General features: G+C 34.0%; 1 protein-coding gene across 3 annotated transcripts in view; it reads left to right on the top strand.

The window, feature by feature from the left end:
* Nucleotides 1-354: 354 nt before the first annotated feature.
* ebo (exportin ellipsoid body open) overlaps nucleotides 355-24,460 on the top strand; it is a 152,639-nt gene continuing 128,533 nt past the window's right edge. For 2 of the 3 annotated variants that reach the window (XM_090371404.1, XM_090371402.1), the window contains exons 1-6: nucleotides 355-422; nucleotides 10,756-10,893; nucleotides 15,214-15,304; nucleotides 15,557-15,669; nucleotides 20,420-20,617; nucleotides 22,687-22,846. In XM_090371404.1, the coding sequence (XP_090227530.1) occupies nucleotides 10,891-10,893; nucleotides 15,214-15,304; nucleotides 15,557-15,669; nucleotides 20,420-20,617; nucleotides 22,687-22,846 (565 nt within the window). In that variant the 5' untranslated portion in view covers nucleotides 355-422; nucleotides 10,756-10,890. The remainder of the gene's footprint in view (nucleotides 423-10,755; nucleotides 10,894-15,213; nucleotides 15,305-15,556; nucleotides 15,670-20,419; nucleotides 20,618-22,686; nucleotides 22,847-24,460) is intronic. The other variant, XM_090371403.1, reaches the window with a different exon arrangement.

The raw sequence follows: 24,460 nt of genomic DNA, 5'->3' as shown, positions 1-24,460 counted from the left end.
TAGTTTACAGACACTTCATAGCCTTATTTGCCTTGTGCAAGAATATACTGGTTCATTCACTAGCCAGTCGAAATTCAGTCTCATTACAAAAATCCCAGACGAAATTCAGTCAACAGCATCCTTCACAACCTAAATCTAGTGGTTTATAGAAAGATACTATAGATTATTAGCATCTTTTTTTTTTTTAAAGATATGAATGTTACGTATGATTCTCCCAACCTAAACTTTTTCTAAAGTTTTAAGCTGTCTGTGGAAAATCGTTGACAACTATTATTTTTGTTTTATACCTTCTCTAGGAGAAAGTGATAAATTTGTAATGGTGGCGCAAATTCAGTGTAAGCTTTCATGCAGAAAGGAAACGTGAATGATCCGAAGTCAAGGGTGTAGTGGGAGTGTTCTGTCAGATTTTGGCTTTTAACAAAGTAAGTCTTGTATTCATTTTGTTTCTATTTGTAAGGTAAACATGTGCGATAAACTTGTTTCTCTCATTCACTTAAAGAAAGTATTCAAGAATTGAGTTGATGATCGTTATAGCTTTCCGTTTAGATATTGAAGGTTTCGTATTTTAAAATATTGTAGAATATATGTTGGCTGGAAATTCATAATTTCAACATTAAAATTTGCAATCGTATTAAAAGTAAATCACATATAGTGTATCTACGCACTACATTTTGTAGAAAGCTTTAAATTTTAATGTGGGATTTTGAAATTGTAGGAAACTTAAAGCAAACTTAAATCAAGAATTATGCTAGTTTGCGTCAAATTCAGTGACTTCGATTCAGTGACAAATCGAAAAAAAAAAAAAAAAAAGACGCCCCCCCCCCTTTTTTATTTTCATATTCCGTCGTGGTGCGTAGTCACACCCCTTCTTGTTAGGCCAAAGGTTTGAATCGGAGTAAATTTCATTCCCCATCTGACGCGTAAAGCCAACGCATTCATGATTTTTCGGTAATCTTTTAATTCACTGTTATCACTTATTATGAGTACTATCAAACTAAAAGCGTTTTCATATGGGTAAAAGAGTGGAGATATAAGGACCATTTGGCTTTGCCCTAAGGAAAAACTGGGCAAAATTTTGGATAGGTGAAATGGTAAGTTTTTTTTCTTTTTAGTTGATGCTGTATAAGCTTGCTTTCTTGTATCATATACCTCTACTAATGCCCATGCCTCATAGTTTTTTAAATAGATTTTTCCTCAATGTTTAATATGTTTGCAGCACACAAAAACTTAGTTGACATGGTGCATTTTGGCTTAAGCTGCCAATACACCATAAAAACCCACCCTTGTGGTGGAGCCTAAATAAGTTTAAGGCTCAGCTGGACAGGTATTTTGAACGAACAGAGGGGTGAAGTGGAAGTGGGTTTTTTTTTTTTTTTTTGGCTGATGCTGCATAAGCTTGCTTTCTTGCATCAAATGCTAATGCTAAAAATATCAACCAACCAACATGAAAACTTAAAACTAGTTGTAAATAAAAATATATTTAGACTGTCACTTTTTCGTGTCCTGTTTTATTTCGCCTATTTTCATATTTTTATTGTTTCAAAATTTGGAGGTGGCTGACCTCTGGGCCCAGCTGCTTTTAGCTTTTTAGAGAGCATGGACAACAGTTATATTTCTATTTCATAATCTAATCAGCACAGACTGGTTTTGTGCTGAAAAATCCCTAAAAGTCCATCATGTAGCAGTATATGAATATTTCTCATTTAAACTTTTTTCCACCCCCTTTTTTATGCTTAGTAATACTCCAAACCACAGGTATCAAATGCACGGGCCATATGCATACTTCAAACACACATTATACAGCCAAAGTGTCATCAACTTTTAAAGGTTCATAAAGATAATGAAACAGAATATCCAATGTTTGATATAGGGTTCTGAGGTCCTTGCACACATTTTTGACGTGACACACCCCATTCATAAACAGTAGAAAAAAATGATAAAGATATATCATATTTATTTATATTATTTATTTGCCTAAACATTGTTTATTTGTTTGCCTAAACATTATTATTTCACTGGAGCCCTTGAAATTTCTGGGCCTGCCATAACTTCTCATTAAACCCAGCATTGGATATACATTAAATTTTATAAAAATTTCAATAGACCAAAATTATATGAATTTTTATAAATATTGATAGTCAGAGGATTGTACATTCTTGTGCAAGCATCCATAACAAAAAAAAAAAAAAGTTTGTCATTAATGCTATACTGAGATGTGTGTTGTATAGATTAGTATGTGCTCAAGCGAGCTGTTGTTTGATGCCAGAAATATTTTCTTGTTTTCTTTAATTTATCAATTTTCTCATCTTTTCAGTGTAAAAAAGGTAAATAAATTGTTTAGGAGATAGTGTTGTACAGTGATTAACTGTACAACACTATCTTATTGAGACTGCCAAAGGACCACATAAGTGACAGCTGTTTCTGTTTTTGAATTTTCTTAGTTGAAATATTTTGATACCAAACTTTCCATCTGATATTAGTTCAATACCTTGGAATAAAACCTATTGATACTTCAGCCACCCAGAGGACTTTGAAAGAAGAATCATCATTCAGTGTTTTGATGAATTGACAGTAGCATCAGATTTTATAGATATTGCATTAAATGATCTTGTTAGAGACATTAAATTTATTAAAAAATTAAGCAAACTCTTCTATATTGGTGGTCTTTCAAAAAAAGGTATTAAGGCAACCTTAGTACCTTTTTGTTTGTAAACATCAGAAAAATAAATTTTTCTCTGTGAGCAGCGATTTAGTATTTTGCAGCAAGGTTAATGCATTTATGAAGACTGGGCTCAGAACACTAATTGGATGAATGACATTCAAATTCAACAAAGGTAAATTTTAAGTTGTTTCTAGCTAGTTGCCTAGGCTGTTGACAGCAACCGTTTGAGGCAAAATATGCAGTTAGCAAACCCCCCGGAATCAGCTCTGGACTAGGTGTCCTAGAAAACCATGCATTTGGAACTACTGCCCCCAAATTATAAGAACAGATGTAGGCCGAGGATTTGCCACAGCCAATATGGAAATGCTACTTCTGTTTCTTTATAGTGGAATAATTTACCCTTTTATCCTGGTTGATCTGCTGTTTATATGAAAAAAATGTATGCCAGTATGCAGATGCTTTTAAAAATTGACTGGTAAATATTTGTAGTTATCTGAAATTCAGATCACATTTCTAGAGATTGCTAAAGTTCATGAAATGTTTGCAAATGCAATAGTGAACCAAATACAGGCATTATGTAGTTCAAGAATTCTTTTAATTCCAGGTCAGAAAAATATATTGTATTAACCTCTTGTAAACAGAGAAAATGTTTTTTTTTTATTTGCTTACCTCCATATTGAATTGGGCCTAATGAAAAAACTAAAACTCATGGATGCAATGAATTTTTATAATGGTTAAATTCTGGTGAATCAGAGTATTTTTTTCCACTTACAAATTATGTAGCACAGCACAACCATATGAACCCAAATGAAAAATTATAATGATATTAAAGAAATACTGAAATGCTTTAAAAATGGACTGCAGTGTTCTTAAAGATATTTATAGTTTACATTTAGATTTTTTTTTTTTTTTTTTTTTATTAGCACTAGGTATTTTCAGTGATGAAAGATTTTGAGAGAGAGAGAGAGAATCTGATGTGGAAAAGCCAGGAAGGTAAGGTAAGGCACTTACACCAGGCAGAGGAATGGTTTGACTTCTGTGACAATAGATAATACTATTGTCATATTGGTAATACAGGCAACCCCTGTATAACACGTTTTTGCTCTAACACGATTGATAAATTGCGGCAATCCTCGCATAACATGGTTTCATTCTAACACGATTAGAGAATTTTGGTAAACCTCGCATAACAGGATATTTTTGAGCTTTCTTGCGGGGAAAACCCTGCTATTATGTTGGATGTAATTTTTCAATGTTTCCACTCATTGAATCCCCGCTGTTGACTTGCTAGTCAAAAAACATTATTGAGAAATCCCTGTATTTTATTTTGTTGGGAAATCCCCGTGTTATGTTCTGTGCTTGTTGAAAAATCTAGATATTTCAAAGTTTTATTACTATTGGATAGCACACCAGACCATCCAAAAGATTTAAGTCATCCAAACGTTAAAGTTATGTTCCTACCACCACAGTTGTATGGGGTTAATACAACTTCTTTCATTCAGCCATTAGATCAAGGCATTATATCCACCTTTAAAACTCATTACATCCGAAAATCATTACAATGGATTTTGGAAAAAATTGATTCCGAATCTATTGAAGTAATGGAGGTATGGAAACACATCTCAATTGTGGACCGTATCAGAATCATAGCTTTATCGCTGAAAGAAGTAAAACCATCAATGTTAAATGTGTGTGGAAAAATGTATGGCTAGAGTTAGTTCGTTCAGGAATATGGTTGAACTGGCCGAAAATGGAATCAGTGCGAGTAGAACTTGCTACGTCAGTAGGAGGGGAAGGTTTTGATGATATGACTACTGAAGCCCTCGTGGGTAGCACAGTTGATAGAATCACCCTCCTCCCCACACTGGGTGGAATAGACCCGAGTTTGAATCCTGTCGGTGATGGGAGGAATTTTTATAGATCTTTTTCACAATGTGGTTAAGCTAGTCGGGCTCAGTGAGCATAGCATGGTTTTTTTTTTTTTGGAAACTCGGGTTTTTCGTCCAGCAAAAAAATCTACCTCAGGATACATGCAATTTATAGATAATATACAAAGAGTAACGTGGCCTTAGTCGCCGATGCTCCTAAAAAAAGATATGATTACTGAAGATGTTCAAGAATTAATCGTAGAAAAAGAGCCTGGCAAAGTGGATTTGGTGGAAATGGCATCAGAGGTAAACCAAATCAATTGAGGATGATAGTGCAGATGAAAACTTCTAAACTTCCAAATTTTACACTAAAAAGCATAAGGGAAGGCATAAAGTTAGCCGAGCAATTAGAATATTATTTTTTGAATGCAGATTCTTGAATGAAAGGAGCCTAAAGTTCCAAAGGGAGCTTCAAAAATGCTTAGTTTCATACGATGAAATTCACAAAGATTTAACAAGCAAAAGCAAAATCCAGATTATTGATTTTTTAAAGAGAGTAGAAGATACACCAAATCTAGAATGGTGTATTTTTGTTAATTTTGTGAACATTTTGTTAATGAAAGAGTATTTTTGTTAGTTTTGGAATGTAACCCCCCTTTTTGTACTTTTTCTTAGTCCCATATAACATGGTTTCGCACAACACAACATTTTATAGGAACTTAACTACTGTCTGTCCTAAATTACTCTCATGATGTGGTGCCCTGCTCTCGCTTTGCTTTGAGGGGACTTGAAGTGGCAAAACCATGTTTGGTCTCCAAAATTTTCCAGAGCTTCTTAATTCATTTCATAAATATGTGATTTTGATTTAAGTTATAATACATGGGCCATTCAAAAAGTTTTGCCAAACATATAGCTTCTGTAATCCCACTCATGAAATTTAGATGCCACATTAAGACTTCCCTATATAGTCACCACTCACAGTTATGCATTTCCCTATGTGTTTAAACTTAAAAATCCCCTCCTTGTAGAAGTCTGTATTTTGCTCGTTGGAGACTACTCAGTCAACTGCCTGTTTGTTTCAGATGTTCATTTATCCACAAAATGTATTCCACAAAGATGCTGTTTCAGTTTTCTAAACAAGTAAGTCAGATGGGACCATATCAGGTGAATAAAGTGGCATCATATAAAAAACATTATGGGAACCCTATTGTCTCGAAACTTGGTACTAGACATGTTGGACAGAACTTGTGAATAAAGTGGTTGCAGCAAAGACTCGAGTCCCAGTTTGGCCACTGCTATTCCTGTCAGTTCACATGTGCAAGATGAGGCATTGTCATTCCGCAACAGTACTCCTTGGGACAGCATTTCTCATTGGTGCTGCTTGATGTTTTCTTGTAATGTGGTTAATAGATCCACATAGTACCTCCCCATCACAGTTTTATTCTTTTCAAGGAAATCAGTGAGCAGTACTCCTGAACAATCCCCAAGTCTGTCAACAGAATCTTTCCTGCTGAGGCTTGCACGTTGAATTTTTTTTTGGAGTGGGTGTCCCAGTGTCTTTCCTGGTGGTAACTTTAGATTCTGAGTCAAAGTAGTGGACCAACGTTCATCAGCAGTAACAATTTGAGCAAAAAACTCTTCATTCAGAGTGGCACGCTCCAAAAGAGATTTGACAGTGTTTGCTCTTGCCTCTTTGTGACTGTCACTCAGCATTCTTGGAACCTACTGGCAAGACACCTTTGTCACGCATAGCTGCTTGTGTAGGATGGCATGTACTGACCCAGGACTAGTCTTTACTTTTTGGCTATCTGTTCAGTGTTTGTTTTATAGTAGAAGATACACGAAATCTAGAATGGTGTATTTTTGTTAATTTTGTTAACGAAAGCAGCAAGCAACAAGGTGCATAAATTAGTTCCATAACTAATTTATGCACCTTGTTGCTTGCTTGTTGCTGCCCACTTTTTTCTGACCGCCCAGTCCTTGGGTTCATCTTTGCTGCTCCCGTGTTTGTGCTTTAAATTCAGTAAACCACCTCTGGACTGTATGCTTTGATGGAGTAGGTTCACCATACTCATTGTTTAAATGTTGAATGATTTGAAGTAATTCCACATTGGCAGAATCACACCTGCCAAAAAGAAACAGAATAAGTTATATGGCTGAAATTTTGAACAGATAATACTAAGACTATCTCCTATTACTATGCCTATTTGTGTCTTTGTACCTAAATCTAGAGTGTGTTTGACAAAACTTTTTTGCACCTCGTATGATTGTCCATTTTCATCTACAGTACCCTGCTTACGTTCACAATCTCAATTATCAGTTGCCTATTCTGCTACTTATTTCACTTTCCCTAATTATTTACTCAATGATTCCTTCTTTTGTGATGTATTTTTGTTTATGTCCATTCTGATATTTCTTGTCAGAGATTTTTAATCTGGAAATGTCCTCTTTTTTTGATCTTCTTTGGCTCAAAATCTTTTAACCTCATTCTGTCAAATTCATTTGTTGCTTTCCCAGCTTGACAAATGGGTGTTGAGGCTTTAGCTTTTACTAATGAGCTTGCACATTTTTTTTTTTACTTACTAGAGTATGAGACAATGGTAACCATACATCTGACATTCTTGAACTTTGAACAGCTGTCAGCGGTTCAAAGTGTGCTGTCAATGTTAGTTGTTGTTAGGTATCTCAGACCATAATTTGGTCCCTATCTCCAGTGGAGCTTCTGTTCCATGGTCATTCTCAGCTTCATGTCATTTGGTATTACAAGTATGTGAAATGGGATGATTTTAATTCCATATCAAAGGTTGGTTGGGTTATTATTTAAATCTTCTGATCCTAATGTTTGCTCAGGTTGTGCCTCTAAATTATTCTTATAGAGATGAAATACTTGTATTCCTGTCTATGGGATAAGGAATGGTTTCCAAATAATGTACCAAGACTGTTTAGGATAAGGATATAGCTTATTGCAGTTGTTTTATATCCAAATCTTCAGGTTCATTATTTGGCTAAACTAAGGTTCACAACAGTTCTAAAAAAGTTATTAATAAGTCAAACTTTTTTCAAAAAGGTAGTCTTCTGGTCTCTTGCCAGTTTATTGGTCACAACTTCTGTTGAACTATACGTCCACCTCTTAATTCTTTTGGAAGCATGTATGTAGGTCTAAATTTTTTGTGTGGGATCAGGAGTATGTACATTAGAGGTACATTTCGAAGGTTGCTTCAAAGTGGTCCATTAATATACTAATTATCTTGAAATTTATCTAGCATGTGCTGCTATCTCTTATCTGTGTTTCCAATTAATTGTAGACACAGATAAGTGATAGCAGCACCAATTTATAAAAAATAGCAGCACCAGTTTATAAAAAATAGCGGCACAATTGAGATCAATTGGCATGATCTCAGCTTTGAAAATCTGAGATCATGCCAATTGATCCCAGTTGCTAATTTGGACTCACCAAAAAGACAAAAATTGAAAAATTTCTATGGACTTTGTATCCAGAATTTGATTAAACTGGATCAATTAATACATAAATAGATACAGAGGACATTATATATTATTGCAATAAAAGGCAACAGTGAGTTTTATTTAAAATTTTACTGAAAATGATGAAAATAAGAACATTAATAATTTAAATAATTTTTATACAAAGTTATTTTTACAAAATTTCAAAATTCCACACTGATATTTGAAAAATCACTACAAGGGACCCATTCTTCATAAATCTCTTCCAGTTATCACTCAATTGCACTTACTCCAAAATAATGTTAAAATCTATGAGCTATCAAGTATTTCACTGTATTGAAATTTTCCTCTTGATTAACAATCACCAGTGATCATTAATCAGATTGAAGGTTTTAAGGAGATTCCACTGGCAATATCCTGGCTTATGTTTCTTGTCTCCAGACAGATCCCATGGAGAAGTTTCTTTCAACATTTCTAAGACTTCTGATTTTATTTGACATTACGGTCTTCTAAGTAAGTTTCTATTTTTATTGTCAGCTTTCCATTTTTTAGCATTATTAGTGGTAAAATACTGTAAGGTAAACTTCAGCATAAAACAAACAAAAAAAAACTAACCACCTCATTTGTCCTTTTCTAATAATTTTTCCAATCTTTAAAATTCAAACTACCCACTTCCACAATACCAAATGGAAGTTTGCTCCCATAGTTGCTCTCTGGCTTTAAGCAAATTTTCATGCATCTATCCTGCATTTATTTATCTTTTCCCATTTAAATTGTCCCATTATGTGTGTAATCCAAGGAGTAAGGATGCAATAAGCATTTAATTTGTTCAACCCATTTAGAGCCTTAACCACTTCACTTAGGTCTCCCCCACAGGTCCCTAGTTTACAGATTCTGCAATTTACAAAACTGGTCTTTTCTGGTAAGAGTACCCTTTAGTGCCTTTGACTAATCTTGTTATCCTTCTTTGCACCTATGCCAAAAGATATACAGCATTCCTAAAAAGAGACATCCAAACCTGTATGCAGTATTTACGATGTGGCCTAACCATTGCTTTATATAACAAGATAATCGTCTTTTTGCTCCTGCTGACAAAATTCATGTATATCATTGAGAACCCTACGAGCTCTCCTAGCAGTCTGCCTGCACTAAGAGAACTTTATATCACACTATGCAATTACCCCTTGGTGTTGTTCATTCTCTGCAATTTAGTGGTCACTTGTTTGTTATTCTTTTGTCATTACGTAAATGCAGTATAATAGTCTCAAACTATGCTAACTCAGAATGTGACTGAACCCTTGATTCATACTTATGTTTGTGACTCTCTGTTAATTTTTCCATTTTATGATGGCTGTCAGAGAACTTCTCAGACAAAAGTCAACATATGTGGTTGTGTGTTAGCATGCTTGTTCATAGTGTTGAAGTTCAGATTCACATATCTCGAAAAATGTACTGCCACCAGTGAGTGAGTGCAGATTGATATTAGTGGTTTTTCTACTTCAATAGTTTTGAATGGTACCTGTTGTTTATACAGAGTTTTAAGTGAGTAGTATAGTTTCTTTAAACACTCTATGCATTGAGATTTGAAGAAAGCAGGCAACTAAAAAGCATATAATCTAATGATGCATTGGAATAGCAACTCAAATTAATATACCCTAATGTGTAGTATATGATTTCCATGCGGTATAAAGCCCTGATTTGGAATCCTCAAGATGGAAAATTTCTAGGTGGTTTATTCATTCTTCTAGTAGAGTTGCCCCCCCCCCCCCCAAAGTCAGGTTTTTCAAGCAGAAAAGTGAGAAAACCATTCATAGAAAACATGCAATTTACAGACAAAATTCACTGATGTATCATAGCCTTAGAAATTAATTTCTCGATATGACCTGGACACAAAAAAACAAAGCAAACCAGATCAATATTTACTCTATTGGTAGGTATTAATCAGTCTATAATTATGTGATTAAAGATTAGATCTGAAAGAAGTAAGGCTTGATTATTACATTGTTGATTACTGCTGCTTACAATTGGAGGTGGGGGTCACTGCTGCGAAGTTACCTAAGCACCATGTGGCTGCTGCTGCAACAATGAAATGAGGACTCCTCTTGTCATATAACTTCCAGATATAAGTAAACAATTTTAAACTTTATTACAGTTTAATTGATATAGTAATTTATCATTTAAGGATTGCTTATTTTCCCTGTAATAATAAACAAAGAAATTGCACTTATAAAGATTTTGAAGATAAATTGATTTTGAACATTTTGATCTTATTTAAACACGACTGTTTTGATCTTATTTAAACAAAATTATAATATGAAGTGCAAATAAGTTTTTTAAAAAGATTTTCTTTTTAACTTCTGACATTGTAGTCCTTTATATGAAGCTATGTTTCAGTCTAAATTTTATTCATAAAATTATCTTCACAATTGCTAAATCACTTTAGTGTGAGATTTCTATTTTAGTCATTCACACATTTTCTAGTTTAATAAAATATATTGTTGAATTATCAATTAAAATATTTTAAATCAATATCAAAAGTTTTTTTTTAATATTTTAAAAATATTTCTGATATTTCAAAATATTAAAAAAATCCAAATCTCACAAAGTAGTTTTGAGATGTGGGTATATATATAATCTTAATTTTTTTCATATTCTCTCATTTTATGAAAGAAAATGAACAAAGATGAAATATTTATTTCATTTTTTATTTTATGAAATTGTGCTTTTTTACAGGGTTATATTTTTGTGTTTCATATTTTTCAGAAAGGTTATAATTTTTATAATCTAGTTAAGATCCTCAGCAGAGGCTGTACTGTGCTACTTATTTTCCATCCATTCCTGTCAGAGATGTATCATTAAAAAATTGGGCTTCCTTAACTGGACCATAATCCTCAGAAAATGGTGAGTAAAAAGGCAGTTAAAAAATTGTCTTTACCTTAAAATGTTGGTAGTAATTTTAGAGCCGACCGGGCTAGCCAGGTGGGTAAAGTGCCTGCCTGGCAACCCAAAGGTCACGGGTTCGAATTCCGCCTTGGGCTTGGATCAGAGTAAAATGCAAAAATTTTGGGAGGTGCATTATGGCCACAGAAGCCGCTGCACCAACAACTAACAAAAAAAAAAAAAATAAATAAATAATTTTAGATTGTTTATTAACTTAAGTTTCAAAAGGATTTCCTTATACGTTATCAATAAATATCCTTTATTATAAGTGCCATAAAAAATATAGCTAATTTGTTTCAAGTATTTAACACTCTTAGCATGGAGAATAAGGAGAGTTATCTGATTTTTCTCCATGTTGCTACCTTGCCTTGCGCTTCTGTGGGCAGGAGCAGCAGTGCGTAGCACACGCTTCTTGATTAGACTGAGGTTCGAGCCCGTGACCACCGAATATGGAGGATGCGGAAAGGTCAGGGAATGACCACCGCATATCCCCAGAGCAATATGGCCTTAGTTGCTAATGCTCCTAAAAACCAAACAACAACAACAGCTTTCTTGCACTGTGGTTAAACTACATGAACAGCAGGGACCCAAGCAGTGAAATCAAGGTTTAATATTATACCTGAAACCAAGGTTACTGCACATGCAGCTACTCCCTTGGGATATTTATATATACCAACATGTACCAGAAGAATAAGTCTAATATTTAAATAAATATTGTGTTTTTACTCTGGGATGACCACACACAAGTTCAAATGAGTTCACAAAATAGAGATATACAAGAACATTACTCTATTTAGCAATCATGCAGGCTTGAACTATGGTTATTCAAAGCACATGTGCTTCTGTACCATTGTAGTTGATCACTGGGCTCCACAAATCAATAAGTGAAAATGTCAAAAATGAAAACATATCTAATACTGGATTGTGGAGGATAATTCAATGCAGAAGTCAAAATCACAGAAATTGGGAATGCATTATGTATATGAACACTGGGAATATTGTACTTCCCCCAAAAGACTGATGCCAAGAACTCTCTGCTAAGGCTTTCCAAGGTATGTCCAACTATATATGGTTTACATAAGTTGCTAATATCTTTTTAAATTAATTATCCCTTCACAATCCTATATTATTATATTGCATAGGATTTGTGCAGGCCATTTCTGGGGGAGGATGAGAATGCATACATAACAGTTATGTGTTTAAATGGAAGCTTTTCTTTCATACACTACTTCGTTTTTCACTTAGAAAAAATACATTATTTGTGCAATTTGGTGCACATTTGCTAAAAGAGGCCAGTAAACTGTGAAATGGCAGCTGGCCTGGTGGCATCTTGGATTTGCATGTTTAGATGATGCTATATAGTTTAAGTTTAGAAATCGTGCAGGCTTGAACTACGGTTATTCAAAGCTTCTGTACCCTTGTACATGACCACTTGGCTCCACAAATGAGCTAAGAGTTGCTTAGGTGGAACTATGAATAATGATATTAGTCTCAAAGTTAAACATAAGACCCAGCCTTAGTGCCAAGTTCTTGGAATCAGTTGCTTGAGGGAGCAGAATGTTATGCTTGATCATATACATAACGCAGTAATTCATTTCAGATTTATTTATTTTTTAACAACATATCCAATTTTTGGCGCGCATTTGAAGGCAGGGAAAACAATCCAATTTTTTCCCTGCCTTCTGATTATTTCAGTGTCAAACATCTTATCCATCCTTTTCAAAAACCCCATTTCTCACTTTATCAGCCCATTCTGTCTTTTGCATTCTCCTCCATATTCACATCTTTATATTTCAGGTTATTTGAAAATTAGTCTATGAAATTTTACCAAGCTATTTAAAATCCTAACTGTGTAGTTCTACCCAGTGGCGTATCCAGGTATCGTTATAAGGGGCATGGCGACCAGGTCCAAATGTCATCGAAAGTGGGGCATGATGACCAGGCTTTTAAGTTTTTTTTAGAATGCAGGAGGCATTCTAAAAAAAATTCAAATTTTGGTTGGGGGCATATTCCCTCTCTGTCCACCCCTGAATATGCCCTAGTTGTACCCACCTACTTGATGTGGGATGATTCATTCAATGGAGAACATTGTGGCCTCCACCCTAGCGATCATGCTCAGAAAATAAACTGACACTTCCCAAAACAAAAAGCTGAAGCTGCCAAAGGTGAGGATTTGAGAATTAAGATGAAATAAACAATATTTTATGATGAAAAGAAATTAAAATAAAAGAGCCATTTCTTTTATTGTTTTGGTTTCTAATTAAAGTTAGCTTGACTTCATGATAAGCTTTCTAGTAAGATAAAGATAAGTAGGGCACAGACTACCAGTCTCCTAGCACTGAATGCACTCTCATTGCATTGCATGGCTGCCATCTTCAGAATTGCTCTCTTCAGGCCACAGATAGCTGGCTTGATATTACTCACTATTTTGCCTTATTAAATCAACCCAAGATACCAATCATCTTGAGGGGATAACTCACAGACATTCTTGTTTCTTGTCAGTACTTTTAAATTGTTTCCAAATTGAAATTGATATTATCTTTCTGAATACATTGTCATCTTGACCTTAGAAGATGGAATCTAACCTCAGAATACTTTATATTTGAATACATTACAACCAGAATAGTTAAACATTTATTCTGCACTTTCCCGATGCTGGTGGAACTATGTCATGGGGTGAAGTATCATTACTGAATGAGATAATGACATGAATTTTATCAAATAAAGATTGTTTGTGAGCCTTTGTTCTGTATCTTTCATCGAGCAATAATTTTTTTATTTGATAAATAATTATGATTTGTGGAACATTCCAGAGATAGTGTATATAATGGTATGCTCATATCATCATCATCAGTGTTCTACTGAGCGTAGGTCCAGGAACATAGCTCAACAACCACTTCAATTCATCAATCATGGGTTTCCTCAACCTTCCTCTGGGCCTCTCCCCTTAATGTTTCCCTCCATCACATCCTTTAACATTCCCTTCCCTCACAAAATATGTCCAATCCAGTTTCTCTTCTGATTATTTCAGTCAAACATCTCTTCTCACCCACCATTCTTAAAACCACATTTGTCACTTTGTTTCAATCCATTGTATCTTTTCCATCCTCCTCCATACTCACATCTTAATACTTTCCAGTCTTCTAATATCTTCCATTCTCAATGTTTGTTTGTTTGTTTGTTATTTTGGTTTTTAGTTGCATTAGCAACTAAGGCCATATTGCTCCGGGATATGCGGTGGTCATTCCCTGACCTTTCCGCATCCTCCGTATTTGGTGGTAACGGGCTCGAACCCCGGTCTAATCAAGAAGGGTGTGCTACGCACTGCTGCTCCTTCCCACCTGGCTACGGAGGCGCCACCCATTCTCAATGTGCCTGCCCCATTAAAGTACCATACTTGATATCAGGTATCTTAATTTTTTCCATAAACCAGTTTCTAATCTCTCATATAATATTCTTTGTTGCTTCTTTACTCATTGATATTCTTATTTCTCTGTTGCTCTTTGCTTCTTTTATCATTAGGCTTCACAAATAGGCGCCTCCGTAGCAGGTAGGCAGGAGCAGCAGTGCGTAGCACACACTTCTTGATTAGACCGGGGTTCGAGCCCGTGCCCACCAGATGCAGAAAGGTCAGGGAATGACCACCGCATATCCCCAGAGCAATATGGCCTTAGTTGCTAATGCTCCTAAAAACCAAATAACAAACAAGCTTCACAAATACATGACTCTCTCACCTGTTTTATTTTCTCTCATCACTAATACCATACCAATTTCAATATTGAATTCACACCTTTCTCTTTCCACTCTCATAACCTTTGTTCTCTTAATATTTTTTCTCATTGCAAACCTATCACAATTTTCCTTTGGTCTATTAACTGATTTCTGCAATTCTTCACTCAGAATCTGCCATATCATATGCAAATCTAAAATCTCAATGTTTTTCCACCATCTTCACCCCACAATTATCTCTCTCATCCATATTTTATTTATCAAAATCTGTTTAACCACTTTTTCTATATATGATTACACTGCTTACAATGCTGTTTTAAATATTTCCTTTGTGTTCAAAAACAGTCATGTATAATTAGATGACTGTAGTTATCGTAGTATTTTATTAATGTCAGTTTTTCTGCCATTCATCTGAACTGATACTGTAATATCCATAATTTATTAGTAATAAATCATTGCTAATAAGTTATGGATGTTATAGTAAATAAATACTATAATAAATTGTTATTTCTTTAAAGTATCAGTTAATATTTTTGCTTTCCTGTAACATAGGCATCAGATGAAGAATCTCTAAGGGCATTAGAAGACCTGATGAATGAATTTTTTGATGGAAGAACAACAAATGAAAGAAAACGACAAATTGGTGAGTTCCCTTTTTTTTTTATTCCTTTTTTTTTTTTATACTTTGGCATAATCATGGCCAGAGACTTATGTATCAGTGAGCTGATTTTATGTTCACATAGTATCTGAGCATAAAAACCAAGATATTAATAACAAATAGATATAAATAGAGAAATGACTTGAAAATTGGCTATAAAAGTTTTCATTGTTCAGATTTAATAAATGTTTATATTTTAGATGTATTTTGAGTTCGTTTTTTTTTTTTTTATTTCAGAAGAAATACTTAATAATTTTAGTCATCAGCAGGGAGCATGGAAACATTGTCTTTTTTTCGTATCCAGGACACAAAATGAGTTTGTTATGATGTATTGCTTAACAGTGTTAGAGGTAAGAAATATTTTATTAACTTTTTTCATTTGTTTTATGTTCACTTCTTGTAAGGAAATTGTGGCAGTTGTTTGTACAGGAAGTGCTGAAAAACTGTTCATATGACTTTGTATTTGTGTGGATTATCTGCACATTAACTGCAACTAAACTATCCCATGCTTTAATTGCAGTTATATTTTGTGATCCATATGACTGTATACAAATATCTTTCCACAATGTAAGATCCATAATGAGATAAGGCACAAAGTAAGTTGAAACACTTTATAATTATGAAGAACCACCTCACCCTGCATGAAATATTTCTCTGATTTAGCTGAATTTGAACAAGAAATTAAGGTATGTTACCAGACACTCAAGCAAGGTATGGGTTAACAGTTATTTCATATATTTAAAAGTTAAAAAGTTGTGTTGTGTAACATGTGGATGGCCCTTAAATTCAATTGCATAATTTTTTTACTAATTGATGTTGTTTGTTAAGAAGTGTTCTGAATAACAAATGTCATCAGTCTTCAGCTACATTAACTATAAAGGAGATGGATATGATGAAGGAATAACTGAGTAGCTTAAAATAAAGGAATTATTCCTGATTACAGTGAAAGTACAGTGTATTTTCATCTGTATAATATTGGTGTAAACACACCATAGACAATTCTTAAATAAAAAAACTACGTTAGTAGTATGAAGGGCATCATTTTATCTGTATCTCATATTATGCTCTTCCTTCACAACGAGTTGCCATGTATTACACTACCTCGAATAAGTAACGCTTCACTAAAAGAGAAGACTATTGTTAATTATTCTCAGTGGGCACCACCACCCAGATGGCACCGTTTCAAGGAAATCAAATGCAACAAGGCATGATATGATGCCTTGTTGCATTTAATTTTACTTAAATATTATCACATACACCTTCTGGCATCTCTTATATTGTGGGATTATCTTCACAAGTGGATTGTCATGTCTGCAATACCAGGGTACCTGCCCACCCACCGATGAAAGACCAACAAGCCTTGAAATGATGCCGTCTGGATAGTGGTGCCTACTGAGAATAAGTAACAAGTCTTTTCTTTTAGTGAAGCGTTACTTATTCAAGGTAGTGCAATACATGGCAACTCGTTGTGAAGGAAGAGCACAATATGAGATACAGATAAAATTATGCCCTTCACACTACAACATAGCTTTTTTATTTAAGAGTTGTCTATGGTGTGTTTACACCAATATTATATAGATTATTATACTCTTAAAGATATGATGCCTTGTTGCATTTAATTTTACTTAAGTGTACTTTCATTTAAAACTTGTCTGTTTTATTTATTTTCATTTTTTTGAATTTAGTATCTTCCCATCATTTTATTGTGGGTTAGTTTAGTATCATCCCATCATTTTTGTGTGGTTAATATGTAGTTTTATGTGGTTATTTTAGTATCTTCTCATCATTTTATTATGGATTAATGTTAGTGAGATAAATCATAATTTTCTACTTCTTGATGCTAAGCAGTTAGTATCGAAACAGTTCTTAGCAGTGAAATTTGGCAGAATAACATGACAGCTTGATAGCAAGTTGCTTCTCTCCATGAAACATTACATGTTGATGAGGAAGCATAAATAAGGTTGATTAATGAGGCATCACTGGCGAGTTAGCTGTTGCCTAGATCTGTGTTAAAATCCACTGGAGAAATCTGCTTGAGATTGGCTATAGTTAGCCAGTCTCAAGCAGATGGAGTATACTCTCCTCCTCCCCCATTGTTAGTTAATCCAACTTTTTTTTTTTAGCCTGCATACCCTCCATGAATTTAGTGTCTTTGCTATTTGTCACTCATTTATAGATATAGTGATTTGAATCCTCTTGGGAACTGGAGTAATTCCTAAAGACCTCTACAATAAAATCCTCTTTAGTAGTTAATCAATCTCAGGCAGAATGATTGTTTCCCCCCCTCCCTCACTACAAGTCATTCTCTGTTTTTCAAGTTGCACAACATGTAAATTGGCTTATGAACATGCACACACATCTTTATGGATATAATGTAAAATTAACAATATGATGAACATAATGAATACAATGAATTGGTACACTGTAACCAAAGTAGTCAGTGCACCAACAAAAATTCTCCAAAAAATCAACCAAACCTTAAGTGTCAAGAGAAGTTGGAATTGATTTCCCTTTGTGAAGAAAGAATTTGTTTGACATAAGTTCTGAAAATGTCTGGAGTAATCAGTATTACTCCAGACAATTTTAAACATCTAACTTGCACCCAGTGTATTTGATATACCAAAAAAAAAAAAAACCCAAACACTTAAATAATGAATTGAATGAATGATTTTAATGAATTTAAATAATTATTAGAATCACAAGAGTGAATTTTAGTATTCCTCCACATGATACAAACTTTTGATCTCCATTATTTTTAAATTGGAAAAGTCTAAAAAATTATTTATGGCACCATTTATGTCTAAAAAAACACAAGTGCTATGGAAACTTAACAATGGAGTTTGTTTCCTTTTTTTGGCTAATTGCTGCTCTTTATCTTTGATTTTTGCCTGTACCGTTAGTTGGAAAATAAATTTTTTTGATAACAAGAATGTTGTTTCTAATGATGTTTTTTGATCTTGTTTATACAATATAGTGTCAGAATTAAGAATATATTTTTAAGGTTTCTCATTTAAAACAAGTTCCCACCTTTTTTTAAATTTTTTTTCTTTCAAAAAAATCTGATGAGGTAAAGACATCACATGCTTGCTGTTACCTTTAAGATAGAATCTTTATTTGATTCTTCAATATAGTATCAAATAATCATGCTTCATTATGTAACATGTAGTTTGAATATTTTATGCCATAATATAGTTTATTTGATATTTGAATATTTGATGCCATAATATAGTTTATTTGATATTTGAATATTTGATGCCATAATATAGTTTATTTAAACACAGTGTTGAGATTTGAGGAAGTAGGTAACTGAAAAGCATATCAGATGGGCAAGAAGTGTATGATGGCATTGTTCACCTCCTGAAATAGAATCCCAAATCAGTATACCCTTACAGATTGCACAGTGGTTATGATTGCTGTTCTTCATGCCATGTGGAAACTGCTGGAGTGAAAATCCTTGGAAAGCCCCCTAGATATTCTTGTCAAGAGAAGAATATCTAGGGGGCTGTGCTCATGATATACAGAGTTAGTCTTGGGTAAGGATTGCACAGTCCTCATGAATGAAAAAGTGTTTTTCATCCTGTGAAATGGACAAACTGACCATAGAAAATGTGCAATTTAAAGACAAAATTCACTTATGCTTTATAGCCTCAGGTGTTTTGTCACAAAAACAAAACAAACCAAAGCAGTATTCGATACACAGAAGAAGTCTTGTTCTTTTGGATCTTGGATATATATATGTCAACACATACTTCCTGTTTTGTAATAATGTAGCTAAACAGTAGTTATTAATATCAGCATGCAGCACTGTTGTAAGCCACATAAAATATCTGCTAGAGTTCTGTTGGAGGTATTTTGTGCACACTTATTTCAGTGAATTTTTTTTTTGAAAATTGTGTATTGGTATTAAGTTGGTAAGATATATATACAGTGGATTCTGGTTATTTGGGCCACCGGTTAATCGGGGCAGCCGTTTATTTGGGGCAAATCTTAAAAAACAGAAACCAATCGAGAAAATAGCCATGGTTTACTTCGTTTAATTGGGACAGCATGCTGTTTAATCAGGGCAGGAGACCGCAGCACTGGAGATTACCCTACGATTGTCTCTGACAGTACCACGTGGTTCGGTCGAAATTTTGGAGGTCACATCCATAAAACAATAAAAACAATTAGCAGTCACCTGTTTATTGGGCTTTTCTGTTAGTGAAATCTATCATAAACGGACAGTAAACTCGATCTTACTGAATTTGAGATAATACCGACAGCTGGAATTCTGTGGGTTATTATGGTGAAATGTGTTTACACTTCCATGAAATCTTCAATCATATAAAAAAATTTTCAGATCTTCTCTTCATTCCTATTTGTAAAGCTTTGTAACTCGTTACACTCCGTTCTCACTTGCGTGTTTTGTTACTTGCAATTTGTGTGTGCCGTGTTCTTTGTTACTGATTGCTTATCTTTTTACTGTTTTAAATTTTAACCCCCACCCACAAACGTTAGTGAACAGAAATGTATTAATTATTCCGATTATCACTTATATTCTTCCGATTTTCACGTATCATTTAATTTTTTAATTGGTAAGGTAATAAAGGGTAAATTTGTGCTTAATATATCTTTGCTTTCATAGCCTGTGGATAATATTCCTCCTATTTTCGCTAATTAGAATCACTTTTAATAGAACTAAAATTCAATTCACAGACGTGATTACAATGACCGGCGCTTACTGCACATCTTATAGTGAACGGTACTTTACTATGTTGAGTTCGTCGTAACGTGATTTGATTGTACAGTGAACCAATTGTAAAGGGGGGGTACATTGTATTTTTAACTATTTACGTGAAACTTCGGATAATTGGGTCAGCCGCTTAATCAGGCCAAAATGCACTAGTCCCAAATAACCAGAATGGACTGTATATAATGCTTTCTGTAGTATACAATTATGCTGATTGCAATGTTTAATTGAATATCACTTTTAACAGCATTTGAACAGCATTATTAAAACATTTTTTTGTGAAATGTAGTCCAAATTTTAGAATATCTTGCATTTTGCTTAATTGAAAATAAGTTAACTCAGCTTTATTAATTTCTTTTTTTTTTTTTAAGCATGTCATCAATAAGCAATGGATTGGAATGCTCGGCCAAGATAAAGGAGAAATTCGGGGTACCTTGCATAAATTCCTGTTATCTCGTCACAAAGATGTTCCACATTTTATTCGTAATAAGCTTGGAAAGCTAATAGTTGACATTGGTCGCTTAGATTGGCCACACTTTTATCCTGAATTCTTTTCCAATATTTTACAGGTCAGCAGAATAAATAATTAAAAATAATTTTATATTTTGAATTATTTTTTCATGTTTTTAATGTGATGAGAGAGAGAGAGAGAGAGAGAGAGAGAGAGAGAGAGAGAGAGAGAGAGAGAGAGAGTGTGTTTGAGGAAGGAAGGAAGAATATTTTATTTCCTAAAGTAAAATTAGATTGTTTAGTCATAATTTTTTTTTAAATTGCAAACTCACATCAAAGAATTTATTAGCATTAGTAGAGGCATATGATGCAAGAAAGCAAGCTTATGCAGCATCAGCCAAAAAAAAAAAAAAAAAAAAAAAATGCTCCCATTTCATACCTCTGTTCATTCCAAATACCTATCCAGCTCAGCCTTAAAAATTTATTTAGGTTATCAACTTCCACAACAAAGGATGGAAATCTGTTCCACCAACCAATTACCCGCTGGCTAAAGGCAAACTTCCGCACATCTATCCTACATCTGTCTTTCCTCAATTTGAATTTATGCCCTCTCAGGTGATTATTCTGAGCAAGAGGAAGAATCCCATCAGCATTGAGCATGCTCAAACCATTCAAGGCTTTATACACCTATTGAGCAAGTAAATTAATAAATACAAAACGAGTGCACTTTGACCAGTATGCTTATAATCAGCTTATCCTTCAGAGTATCACAAAATGATGACAACCTTAAGTGTTCAAGCAGCAAAATTTTGAGATGTAAAAGATTCATTCCAGGAAGATTGATTCATATAGCATAATAATACAGATCTGATAATATCATTTGGATTCCAGTCCTTGTTATTCAACCTCTGTTTTGCCAAGCAACAAAATTTTCTTGATTTTTGGGCATGGCAATTTAGCACCTCATTTCACTTTGGAAAACCTTTCCAATGACTGTTGATGCAGTGGTCAAAGTAAAACATTCTAAGACTTAAGTTGGGGTAAAAAAAAAAAGTAAAAGAAAATGTCCTGCTTTAAATTTTATATGATATACAGTTTGAATAACAGTGGCTGTCATTTGTGGTTAGGAGCACAAGAAGTGACTTATCATCGAGGAGTTTTATTATTGAGAAGCCATCCAATCATATCACATATGTTAGTTTTATTATCAGGAAATTTGCTTCTTTAGGAAACTATAGTAAAAATTCCTGTAGTCATATTGAAACACTTGCCACTATAGCAGTTTTTTTTTTTTTTTAACTTTAAAGCTTTAATTGTTGATGCCAAGGATAATTTCCCAAAGTGAAAAATATTTTATAATTGCCATAATGGCAATAAAGAATCTTTCATTTTGGGAAATCTTTAAGAAACAGTTATTTCTTTGCCACCCCCATCAGAACACTATGCAATCTTCCTATAGTAGTTGATTATCTGTACGCTTTGCTATCAGGACAGCTGTACAGTATTAGGATTTTAAAAATCCTTGGGTGTTCACTCCCAATGTTTCTAGATTTATGTTTATTTTGGACTTAGGAACATACTAAATAAAAATAACACTTCCAACCTCTTCCATTCCAGCTAGCTATTGAGATCTGTACAGTTTCTGTTTTAAGTCCTTCTTCAGAATTTAAAATTGCCTAAACCAAATAAATATTTAAGCAACAAATAGTCATTTAACATCAGTATTGACTTCTTTTAGGCTGCTACAAAACTGTTTTATCTATTTAATGTTTTCTGGTAATTTCAGTAGTGTGTTTGCGATCCTCAATTTCAATGTTAGTAACATCCATTACTAATACTGAAACTCTTCATGCAAGAATAACCAAGGCAACCAAAACTGTGTGTGTTGATATGGGTCCATACATGCAAGAAGTAGAATTTTGCCCTGATGTTCTAAGGGTCATTAAGGATGCACACATTGATGTGTATTGAATGGCATACTGAAGAACAAACTTTTGGAGTTTCATAATAATTTGCATTTGACCACTTTGCTCTGTTTTTGGTTATGCCATAATTAAATTTTAAAATAGGAACAGGACTTTATGGACATCCTGTATTTTGTTAACTTTTGGTACAAGTTTCTCATGAATTTATGAAAATCATCACTTGTGTATATATAATAAATGGTGAATGTCTTAATTCATTTTAGTTATCTCAGGCAGTTGATACAGCACCGCTGGGACTAATGCTTCTTCAAACAGCATCTGAGGAATTGGCTGCCCCTCGAGAAGATTTGAGTGTTTCTAGGAAGGAAGAACTTCATCGGCTTTTGCTGGAACAGGTTCCAGCTGTACTAAATATATTATGTGGTAAGATAAGACAATGAACATTAAGTTTATTTTTAACTTTTAATTGACTTATTAACTTGGATGCACACATTTTATAATCAATCATTAAGCTTGGATAAGATGTGTTAACAAGCAATGAAAGAGAAAGAAATCACATATGATAAAACAATCCAAAAAATTTCCACTGGAATGTAAAGCTGCATCAGAATGCTTAAGAATGTTTAGACTTGTTGAAAACAACTGCTTGCTTCCAGCAATTTTTAACTGATATGCTGAAGTTATTTAGCTCATTGCTTTTCTTTTCTGATAGGTGCCACACTATCCTGGGATCCTCCACTCAGCTTCCAGTTTCCATATAGAGTGAAAGGGGAAAAAACATTATCTCTGATTATCATTTACAAGTCTTTCCTCCTCATACCCTTTTCCTCCCATTTTGATATCCAAAGCTTTTCTGGTTGATTTACTTTCCTTTTCTTTTCTGTATGTGTCCTAGTGGTCATAATCTGCTTTCTTCCACCTTTTCTTTTTTTTTTTTTTAATGAAATTTCTCACTTCCATCTGCTTTCTTATATTTTCATTACTGTTTGTTTCATTTTATATTTTTCCCATATACCTTAGCATTCTTATGCCCTTCTTTAGGATGTTTAAAAAGCAGTGGTAAGCATACAAAGTTTTCACTACCTGTCTCTTTTACTAGTGTTCTAGGCAACCTATAGTGTTTTACTTCTTAGATTCATTTTCATTTCATCTGCTGTCTGTTTTAATGATAGCCAATTCATCTGAAAGCTGTTCTAAAGGTCTCTCCTTATTGAATTAATTTCCATAATGAATAAAAGTGGGCTCATTGATTTTCCACATTGTAAATAAAATTCGTTAACCTTTTAGTATAGCATTGCCTTTTCAAGGGTCTGCAATTTCACGAAAAAGAAAGCTATATTACATCTTTCTTTTCCATGAAATTGTTTTTTGCATTTGTCATTTTACTGTATCTATTTGTGCACTGTTCATCATTGAAATTTTCTCCACCTAGAAAGAATGGATAGATTTACTTTAAAATATGCATGCACCACTGAAAAATACATTTCTTATATATGTCAGATTTATCCATTGTTAAACATTTAGCATGTCAAACTAATCAGTGCAGTAGATTATCCAATAATGTAGGAATATGAAGTTGCTATAAAAATGTATAAATGTTAGCAGGCAAACAAAACACTGACATTGTTTGTGATTACATAGTCTGACCAACTTTGAAAGGAGTCTGATTATTGGGTTGTTGGAAGTTGGATGGTCAACACAGCAAATTGCCATTGTGTGGGTCGTGATACCCAAATGGTTGTCATGATAATCAAATGTTAGTAAAAATGGTATAGGGTTCATTGATTTTGATGCCACCTGGACTGGTGGCTGGAGAGGAACTGGAAAGTTGCTGGAGAGGCCTTCATCCTGCAGTGGATTGAAAATGGCTGATGATAATGATGGACTGGTGGCATTAAAAGAATGCCAGATGGGAGGATTGATAAATCAGCCAACTAGTGACAGGAAACAGATTTCCAGTGTGATATTGCTATCCCTGTTTTCCCCTGTGACAAGCAGCATGTTTAGCAGATGATTGCAAGAAGTTGGGCTGCATTC

The sequence above is a fragment of the Mastigoproctus giganteus genome, chromosome 4 (genome assembly GCF_048544385.1).
Source record: "Mastigoproctus giganteus isolate SK-2022 chromosome 4, ASM4854438v1, whole genome shotgun sequence".
NCBI classification, from domain to species: Eukaryota; Metazoa; Arthropoda; class Arachnida; order Uropygi; family Thelyphonidae; genus Mastigoproctus; species Mastigoproctus giganteus.
Note: the sequence above shows the minus strand (reverse complement) of the source record. Positions and strands in the feature narration are given on the sequence as shown.